This window comes from Hyperolius riggenbachi, chromosome 6 (genome assembly GCF_040937935.1).
Source record: "Hyperolius riggenbachi isolate aHypRig1 chromosome 6, aHypRig1.pri, whole genome shotgun sequence".
Lineage (NCBI taxonomy): Eukaryota > Metazoa > Chordata > Amphibia > Anura > Hyperoliidae > Hyperolius > Hyperolius riggenbachi.
The window spans coordinates 86135170-86145867 of record NC_090651.1 but is presented as its reverse complement, the minus strand read 5'-3'; the positions used below and the strand labels follow the sequence as shown (position 1 = coordinate 86145867).

The 10698-nt window shown below is 46.4% G+C and overlaps 1 protein-coding gene across 1 annotated transcript in view; it reads right to left on the bottom strand.

The window, feature by feature from the left end:
• Positions 1-1010: 1010 nt before the first annotated feature.
• LOC137520979 (tenascin-R-like) overlaps positions 1011-10698 on the bottom strand; it is a 1317931-nt gene continuing 1308243 nt past the window's right edge. The window contains exons 21-23 of the mRNA XM_068239626.1: positions 9243-9404; positions 7797-7960; positions 1011-2152 (exon numbers count right to left, since the gene is read on the bottom strand). Of these exons, the coding sequence (XP_068095727.1) occupies positions 2027-2152; positions 7797-7960; positions 9243-9404 (452 nt within the window). The 3' untranslated portion in view covers positions 1011-2026. The remainder of the gene's footprint in view (positions 2153-7796; positions 7961-9242; positions 9405-10698) is intronic.

Genomic DNA, 10698 nt, shown 5'->3' with positions numbered 1-10698 from the left:
CACCTTGCTGATAGCTGGAATATCAGTAATATGTTATCAAACTTCTACTCTCGGCTTCCCTTACCTATACCTCACACTAACCTCTAACCTACACCTAACACAAACCCCCCACCTACGCCTTAAACTAACTCCCCCGCCTACATCTACTCCCGCTACTTACAACTAACACTAATCCCTCTACCTACACCTACCACTAATTACCCCTGGCTACCCCTAACACTGACTCCCCCTACCTACACCTTACTCTAAACCCCCCACCTACGCCTAACACTAACCCCCCCACTTACGCCTAACACTAACCCCCCCACTTACGCCTAACACTAACCCCCCCACTTACACCTAACACTTCCCCTAGTTTATTAAACCACTAAGTATTGTGGTTGATTTCAAATTGTGTGTTTAATAAGACATTTTGCTATCAATAAAATGACTTGCAGTTGAGCAACGATTGATTGTGGTTTGTTGTTTTACCTAACACTAACCCCCCTCTGACTATGCCTAAAACTAAACCCTGACCTACAATTAGCATTAATCTCCACTTACACCTAAGTTTTAACCCTCATGCCTAACACTAACCCCAATACCTACGCCAAACACTAACCTCTCACCTCCCTTTCCCTAACACTAAAGTCCATACCTACAGCTAGTACTTCCCCCCCCCCCCCCCTCTACACATATAACTATCACTTACCCCCCTGTACCTATGCCTAACATGAACCCTCTACGTACGCCAAACTCTAACCTCCACCTCTCCTGTGCCTAACACTAACCCCCACACCCACCCCTACCTATGCCTAACACTAACCTCTCCCCACCTAGTAAGCCTAACATTAACTGAGCCGATAAGACCTGCACAGAAGGCTCAGGGTTTTGCTATATGGTAGCCGAAGGAGAGGAGGATTTTTTTCAGCTGATAGGTCAACTAAGATCAGAGCTGGAGGGATTGTTTCTTTTTTTTCATTATAATCTTTTATTGAGAAAAAGTAAAGCATTACAAAACTAATACTTATATCACAAAAGTAGATGAAGATACAAAAAGATATAGTAGGGTCGGAGACCCTTTCTAATAAAGTACAATAGGATAAACAATAGCATTTACATAATTGCAGAAATATTAGGCAATAGCACACATCTTGCATACATGTCCTCCATGTGGTTGGTCCTCTCTAACTCTGCTTGGGCAGAAAACCAATATATGTGGACAACAAAGAACTTATCAGAACAGTGGACTAGAACGAGCCCCCAATAAGGATATTATCTTCGGTTACTGAGGGTGCTAGTAAATTCCAAAAAACACTGTGGAGAACCTTCTTTATTAACAATATGAACCGGAGCATGAGCTGGCAAACTTTTGACAGAAATGGACGAAAACCTCATATCCTGCAAAAGTACTTTATCCACCAAAAACAAATTCATCCGAGAGTGGGTTTTATGGATGTGGGAAAATGTGAATAATCCCTCTCAACTGCATGAAGAATTCTCCAAGGGTCGTAGAGACCATTCCATTTAACCTGCTGGGTTTTTTGAAGATGAGTCTAGGTGAGATACTCAGCCTTAAAATCACCCCCAAATAGGCCTCTACCTTATTTGATGGGATTGATTTGATCATAGTTTTTAAGAAAGGCTTCAGCGAAGATTTGAATGTGAGCAAAATGTCCTTAATGTACGTTTGTGTTGCTGCTTGAGTGTCACCGTCGCTGGGATCAGTCTCTCTCCGTTGACAAGATTTGACTGGGCTGTAGGAAAGGAGAGGAGTTGTCTGGGGAGGAGGAAGCTCTGTCCGTTGTGCGCTGGTCATTGTTGCTGCCAGGATCGGGGGGAGATTAAAGGAAGCTGCCGTGGCTCAGTTGTCGCTGCCGTCTTGTGTCCGAGCTTCTCCCACGGGCACAAACAAGTCTGTGAGTTTCTGTGGTCTCCACGCGACATCTCCTCTGGGTCTGAAGGACTTAGATTCCTGGGTTGGTGCATGCTGTGCGACGCTTCATCCAGGCTTCGAGGAGAGCACAGTTTACATGCGTTTGCCTTTCTACCTGCGCAGGCCACGCCCCTGGAGGGAACGTTTCTTCATGTTGCGATGGTTGTACGGCCTCATCTTCATTTCCACAAAGGGGAGAGAAAACTCATGGCCTTTCCAATGGTACCAGTTTATTCCCTGGGGATACAAAATATAACAAGAGTTAATGGGTGGATGAAATGTGATATACACACAGGATATCCCATGCATGTATGACAACTTGACTACAGAAGCTCTGTACTGTGCTATCTATAGTACATATGATTTAATTATGTAGAATTTGTGTAGCGCTGACCTCTCCCACAGCGCTTTACAGTTTATAGTTTTGTCTGTTTCACAGAGAGGCTCACAATCTAATCCCTACCATAGTGATATGTCCCTGTCATAGTATTTGGGTGCAGTTCAGTTAAAATATACCTGAAGAGAAAAAGGAGCCCAGTTTGAGTACTTACCTAGGTAGAGGTGGAGGCTTCTCCTTTCTCTGCCATCCCAGCATCCCTCAAAGTTTGTAAACAAGCTTGTTGGTGGAGCACGGCACAGTTGCAGACAGTCGTGTTGAAGAGCTGTGGATGGGCACACCTGTTAGGGTGCCTGATCATGTGACCTATGCAGGTATCACTTTGCAAAGTATTCTTCCAATATATCAACACCGAATTCATCGGGAACACGCTCTTTATTGAGCCATCAGTATGCACAAAAAAGTAGCTGACAATTGTTTCGGGGGTCTCGCAGGGTCCCCCTTTATCAAGGCGTGGATAATCACAGGCCTTGATAAAGGGGGACCCTGTGACAAAAAATTGTCGGATACTTTCTTGTGGATACTGATGACTCAATAAAGAGCGTGTTCCCAATGAATTCGGTGTGCTGATATATTAGAAGAATGCAGTTGCAGACGGCTCGCACATGTGCAGTAGCACACTGGCTCAGCTCTTTCCTCCGAGGCCGAGCAGCAGCCCAATGCTACTGCGTAAGCATGAGCCATCCAGCGTCTCCAAAGTGCAGCCACACTTGTTCAAGTATGGAAGTGGGCCCACAAGCTCAGTGCTGGAATGGCGAGGTTTAGAGGCTTTCATCTACCGAGGTAAGTATGTGACTTTTTCTTTTTGTAATGTTACATGTTTGCTTTAAGTTCTAATTTTGTTTTTGAGAGTATGTGAGTCCCCAGAGGAAATCCATTCCAATACGGGGGGAGCATACAAACTCCATGCAGATAGAGACCTAGCCCGGATTGAAACAGAGGACGTAGCAAGGTGAAATAGCTACCCATTGCACCACCATTCTATTTGTCTATCAATTAAACATCTTGTGCCTGTAGCCACATGTCTTCTGTGCCGGATGGGAAATCTGGCCCATGGCAGAAACATTAGATTGTGAGTAGTGCTGTAACTATAATTCATTGGGCCCCCCTGCAAAACTTTGACGGGGTCCCCCAATGTTCACATCCTTTCCCTTGCCTCCGTGGGTGCACTTTGCTGCCTGGAAGCCCATCTCACAAGGGTAATAAGACAAGTGTGGCCATCAGAGTCTACATACCGATAATAAGTGTAGCCACAAAAACACCTGATCTGCAGTATCGTCCCCTGTATCAGAGGGAGGAAAGGTTAGTAGTTGGGGCCTCACACAGCTCTGGGCCCTCTTGCGATTGCAGGGGGTGTTCTTCTCTAAATATGCCCCTGACTGTGAGCTTTTTAGTAATAGGGGCAGATGTGGACTGTCCATTGGTATCTGTAAAAGTGGATCAGTTCATTTCGGCGCGGATCAGAGCCGAGCGCCGAAGTTGGGCGCCGTCATAGCAGCAATGCTGTGATGCGCGCCCCGCATAGCGGTAATTCGGGGCTCTTGCAGCTGCCAGACCACAAATTACATCTCCTACCGAGTTGTGACAACTCGGAGGGGGAATAGTATTTAACGCCGCCTGTGAGTTTAGCGGCAGCGGGGAAAGCCGAACTGAGCAGCGCCGTCGTAATATGTACTCTGTAAAAGTGTTGTAGAAAAAAAATCGTGTCCTATAAGATCTGTGAGTGAAATATGTGAGATTACACGATGCCATCACCTGCGGCCAATCCTTTGTATGCCTGTCTTTAATTTGGCATCATTTTTATTTTCTGGCCTGAACTAGTGCAGAGGCATTTGTGCTTGATTTGCTTATAAGGGCATAAAAGTCTATAGCGGCTCTCATTCTGCAGCAGCCACAGGGAAATGTAAGATCCTCATTGCCGAGTAGTAATTCAAATGTCTAATTACAGTAAATCACAGATGACCTCACTAATGTAAGTGTTTTAATGTGTAGTTAAGCAATCTCCGTGGTGAGGGATGAGGCATATAGCAATTCTCCAGCACTTGTACACACTATATTATTTTCATTGATTTCACCATGGTAATTGAGATGTCACTGGAACTCAGAAGCATCTAGCAGATACATACGTTTTGTTACAGCCATCATTTTTCACTAGCGGTCAATAGGGCTGGTTCAGGGTTGCTGCAAGATAATTATATGTCCTTGTGCAGTGCTTATTCTTAATAGACAGTCTTCCCCTCCCTTAAAGCGGAATTCCCATAACTATAAAAGCTACCATCATTGGATTAGTTTAATAGAGGCAAGCACTTCAACCACTTGGCTTCCAGGGGTTGTGTAATTCTGCAAACCTCTTCATTCATTGATTCAGCAGTAACTGTACCAATAATTATGCCTAAGCAATAAATATATATTATATACTTGTAGACCCAAGCCCATTTAAAAACGGGCTCTAGGTCTTTTTTTTAACGCCGCCACCAGTCAATCTAAACCTCTACAGTGTCCCTCATGAGACTACCTCCCCTCAATATGCCTACTTATATTCTGCTACACTACAGCAGCCCCCATACCTTCTTCCTGAATTCCCCTCCTCACCTCTGCCCAGCAGGAACCATTCAGTCCTGCTCCCAGCCAGTCACCTCCCCACACTCTGCAGGCTCCTGCTCCTCACTTCCGGGTTGTGTCACCTCTATCAGCGCCCCTCCAGAAACAGACACATTGAACTCATGGCCCCGCCCGCTGATGACGTCAACCTATGGCAGATCACTGTTCGCTGAACGGTACTGTGTGATGGACGCCATCTGCTGCGCATGCGCGCTCGCCCGCCACGCTCACGCAACTACCCACCCACCTCGCTCCCTGGACCCTGGTCCCTCCAGCTGTACGTTACTGCGCACATGCGCAGTAAAAAAAAATACCAGGGACACAGGGACGCTGCAAAACTGTTGGACGCAGCGTCACAGCCAAATTATTATAGAGGATATATATACACACACACACACACACACACACACACACACACACACACCAGAGTCCCAGTTATCCAGAACTCAACCAACCGGCAGTCTCAACCAACCAGGTCACAAATCTTTGGCAGCACTCAGACTGGATTCCATGGCCTTCACAAGGTTAATATACTTTCCATTACTGTATTTTAACATTTAATACAGAGTTCATGGTATGTATACATAGTCGGGGATTGTACTGTATTAACTAGCCCTATTTTTAACATTCAGTCTCAAGCAACCAGAAAGCACACTTATCCAACATCAGCCAATCCCCGTGGGTGCCGGATAACGGGGGCTTTGCTGTAGTTATTTCTGGGACAAACCCGGCTTTATTGGGAAATACGGTTTTACTTTCTGTTTCCCACTAATTATTTTATTCTCTAAGCAAACTGAAAATGTTTTCCTTTTAACCCATTAGCAGCTTCAAACTAAATTTTTCATTTGAAAGCTGCTGGTGCCTTCTAAACCTCTGTCAGCAAATCTGGTTTGTCTGTCTAGTGCAGCCAAACAAGCTGCCAGCAGGGGGCAGTTCTATTTACAGACCGCTTTCTGTATCCTTCCCCTAAACCCAGGGCCGGCCCGTCACTTTTTGCCGCCTGATGCAAATTTGGCAGAGCTGCTGCCGCCGCCCCCCCCCCCCCCCCGCCGAGCCGGAGGGGTAGCGGACAGGTCGGGGGTATTGTGCCTAGCGGTGGGGAGGGGGGTCGGACCCCCCCCCTCCCTCGACTGGGTCCCCCGATCTGCGCTCCCCTCCAGCCTGTAATTAGTAAGCTGCTGCCAGATCGTAAGAGGCACGGGCGGGGAGGACTCACCTTTTCCGCGTTCCATCGTGCGCTCCATTGACGTCACTTCCTGCATCGCCGTCCACTTACAATACAGTGGGCGGCGATGCAGGAAGTGACGTCAGTGGAGCGCTCGCTGAAATGCGGAAAAGGTGAGTCCCCCCCGCCCGTGCCTCTTACGATCTGGCAGCAGCTTACTAATTACAGGCTGGAGGGGATCGCAGATCGGGGGACCCAGGCGAGGGAGGGGGGGGGTCCGACTCCCCTCCCCACCGCTAGGCACAATACCCCCGACCTGCCCGCTACCCCTCCGGCTCGGCGGCCGGCCCCCCCGGGCGGGTGCCGCCCTTTGAAGTTTGCCGCCTGAGGCAAATGTTTCACCCCGCCTCATGAGCGGGCCGGCCCTGCCTAAACCATGATGGTGAACAATCTTTGTCTTCAGGTCATTTCAGAGTTGTTTTGAGACCCCCATGTTGCTACTCTTCAGTGGAAGAGAGAAACTTACAATTGACCCCCTTAAATACTCTTTCTCATAATTGGATTCACCTGTGTATGTAGGTCAGGGGTTACTGAGCTTACCAAGCCAATTTGAGTTCCAATAATTAGTTCTAAAGGTTTTGGAATCAATAAAATAACAGTGTCCAAATTAATGCACCTGCCTAATTTTATTTAAACAATTATTGTGCACTTTCTGTAAATCCAATAAACTTCATTTCACTTCTCAAATATCACTGTGTGCGTCTCCTATACCTATATGATATATTTAACTGACATTTTTTATCATAACAACCAACGATTTATACAGAAAAAACCATGACGATTAAAGGGACACTGTATGGGGGTCGGGGGAAAATGAGTTGAACTTACCCGAGGCTTCTAATGGTCCCCCACAGACATCCTGTGCCCGCGCAGCCACTCACCGATGCTTCGGCCGCGCCTCCGGTTCACTTCTGGAATTTCAGACTTTAAAGTCTGAAAACCACTGCGCCTGCGTTGTCGTGTCCTCGATCCCGCTGATGTCACCAGGAGCGTACTGCGCAGGCCCAGTATGGTCTGTGTCTGCCCAGTACGCTCCTGGTGACATCAGTGGGATTGAGGACATGGCAACGCAGGCGCAGTGGTTTTCAGACTTTAAAGTCTGAAATTCCAGAAGTGAACTGAAGGCGGGGCCATAGCATCGGTGAGTGGCTGCGCGGGCACAGGATGTCTGTGGGGGACCATTAGAAGCCCCGGGTAAGTTCAACTCATTTTCCCCCGACCCCCCCTACAGTGTCCCTTTAACAAGGTTGCCCAAATTTTCGAATTCCACTGTATTATATCTCCCCTTGCTCTCAGAAGTTGTATTCTGCCAGACAAACATTAATGGCTATAATTTGCTTATCAGTGATATTTACTGTATTCCCGACAAGGTACCGACAAGACAGAAGCTGTTTCTTCCAGGAATAAAAACTAACTTTTTCAGGCAGCAAAATAAAGCAAGTAAAACAGCCTGGTTATTATGTTTTGCACGGTACATACAAGTTTATCTTGTAACATGTCGCCTCGAGTATACTTTAAAGATACTTTAAAGATATGTACAGCACAGGTCCAGCCTCATTTTATAAAGCCATTTATTGCAGCTTGCATACAGATGTTTCAGACTTGTTAAAGCTATTTACTTGTCAGGAAGGTGACCCATCCTGCTGCCTTTGTTTTACCTGGCTGTGTCTTGTCTCTCCATATTTTCCATTCAGGTTTGTTCGGTGACAGTTTTTATACCACCACGCTCCTTTATAGGAATTTGCACAGTTTGTTACAGCCACATCATTGTCTCTGTCCTTGGTGGAGAATGGACGTCCTTGGTGGTAAGTAAGGGAATCCCCTGTGGGAAACACAGTGCAGAAGATTTATCATTTCTGGTGTGCAGCAAGGAAAAGTACAGCAACAGCAGAGAGAAGTTTTAAGAGTTGGATTTTCCATAATACCTCAGCCTGACTTTCTAAAGTAGAATTGCAGTCAGAAAAGACAACATGCCTGTGAGGAGAAAACATATTTGCTTCCAGGGATCACTGGATATTCTCACGATTCAAATGAAGTTCAATTGGTGAAGGTGTGTGGCGGGGATACAAGGGGTTATTTACCCATAATTTCGCCGTCCGGCCTGCGTTCCAAAGAGATTACACACGTCCTAATGGTCGCGTTGCAAGCCTCACACCGACACACTTCCTCCTTCTGGCTTGAAGCAGGAAGTGCGGCGGTGTGAGGCTTGCGCCATGTGTCGAAACTACCTGCTTCGCAAGTGATGACCAGTGGGAAATGCTAACAAACTCCTTTTTCATGATGGCCACCATGTCCCCCCCCCCCCCCCCCCTCCTGCCACAAGGAGACATATTAAAGCAATAGAAGGGTTTTGATTGATGGAGTCCTTAATCTTCCTAGAATATTTCCCTGACTGGAAGGGGAAGGACAACACAGTGCTAAAGTTGGATGACTTGCCGGGTCAGCAGGTCCAACAGAAGACAGCTTTTCATCTCAGAACAGGCTCATCAGGAACAGCTGAGGTGAGTATACTCTCCCCCCCCCCCCAAAAAAAAAAGGTTAAAGGTAAATGCATAATATTAAAATGTGCCAGCCCATACCATACCTTTTTTCACAGTCATGAGATGTCTATTGCTGAGTTATTTAAAGCCAAAAAAGGTGACAGGAGGAGCAACTAGGCCCCTGGACACCTATATGGTCTTAGGTTCCCTCGTGGATGATCAAGCTCTGATGATGGCCAAGACAGACATACATAAGATTTCCTAACACCAAAGCAGAGTATAATTCAAACCCCAAAAAGAAGAGGAAAAGGAACGGAGGGGGCAGGGAATGTGAGTACCTGCTACTGGCAGAAGTTTGGCCCTGCCATAGGAGCCCATTGTAATTATCAGCAAGGAGGGGAAATTACTTGGCATTACTGGGTGTCCAAATTTCCTGGCACCCTTCTTTGACATGTGCATGAGCACAGGGGTGGCAGACTGGGATTGAGGCCATGGCAGATACCAAACAGGGACTGCAATCTTGTTTCTTGCTGCAGTTATGGGGGTAAATGAATAGTTAAGTTTAGGTTTTTAAGCCCCTTTATAATAATTGTTTACCTAAATGTATCGTGTGATGAGACTTACCTGCAGTTCCATTGTAGTCCCCAATTCGCAGCTTGTACATACTACGCGGGTCGCCCACAAAGAACTTGTTGTAATAGGCGTACACGGCTTCCTGTCCATCCCGCATGTCAATCCTCAGCTCTGAGCGGCCCTGAGACGTCAGCTGATGGAGATTGTCCAGACCTGTAGAGAGAAAGACACTGAGCTTCTTCCCTTAGATGCGAGTATAAATCTCCACATGGCCGTCCTCTATCAGAAGGGCTTCCACACATTGTGTTCCCATCGATTATCTGCACACAGGAAACTATGCATCATAGCAGGAATGTAATTTTACCCTAAAATCCTCTGAATAATAAATCTGTATTACTGTTATTAAGCCTGATGTGAGGGAGCATTTCTCTACAGAGCAGTCATATTAATAATAGCTGTCCTATACAAGGCTGTTGCCTGCGTTCAACAAGAAAAAATAATTATAGCCATTGTGTCACCCGACGGTATGATTTTTTTGTCACCACTGCTGAATAATATTTCTACTTCGCAGTGAATACCGGATCCAAGTTATAATGACATTGGAGAACATTGTTCTTCAAGGACAAATGTAGCCGTGGTAATGAGACGCATCTTGGTGAACCAGAGGCGGAGTCACACTCACAGTTATTTTTACTTAGCTTCCACTGACAGATGCCAGCCTCTGCTACAGACATTGCATTGGGGACATTCACATACTGCAGACCTGTCCCACCCCACCCGAAATGGGCATGATTAGCTACATGCTTGTTTCAGGTGTGTGATGTAGACTCTTTCGCAGCCAAAGAGGTCAACAGGAGAGCCAGGCAACTGCTATAGTTTAAAAGGAAATACAGTGGGTTGCAAAAGTATTCGGCCCCCTTGAAGTTTTCAACATTTTGTCACATTACTGCCACAAACTTGAATCAATTTTATTGGAATTCCACATGAAAGACCAATACAAAGTGGTGTACACGAGAGAAGTGGAACAAAATTCATACATGATTCCAAACATTTTTTACAAATAAATAACTGCAAAGTGGGATGTGCGTAATTATCCAGCCCCCTGAGTCAATACTTTGTAGAACCACCTTTTGCTGCAATTACAGCTGCCAGTCTTTTAGGGTATGTCTCTACCAGCTTTGCACATCTAGAGACTGAAATCCTTGCCCATTCTTCTTTGCAAAACAGCTCCAGCTCAGTCAGATTAGATGGACAGCGTTTGTGAACAGCAATTTTCAGATCTTGCCACAGATTCTCGATTGGATTTAGATCTGGACTTTGGCTGGGCCATTCTAAGGCCCGGTTCACATTAGCGTTCCCTGTCCGGATCCGCCTGATCGGATCCGGACTGTATACTGTACAAACGGACGTGCTGGAGCTGTTTGGCAGTATGTCGGGAGGTGGAGGTGAGGCCTACAGCGGAGGACCTGATTGTACAGGTGCACCAGGTGCACTTTCTGCTGCCCCC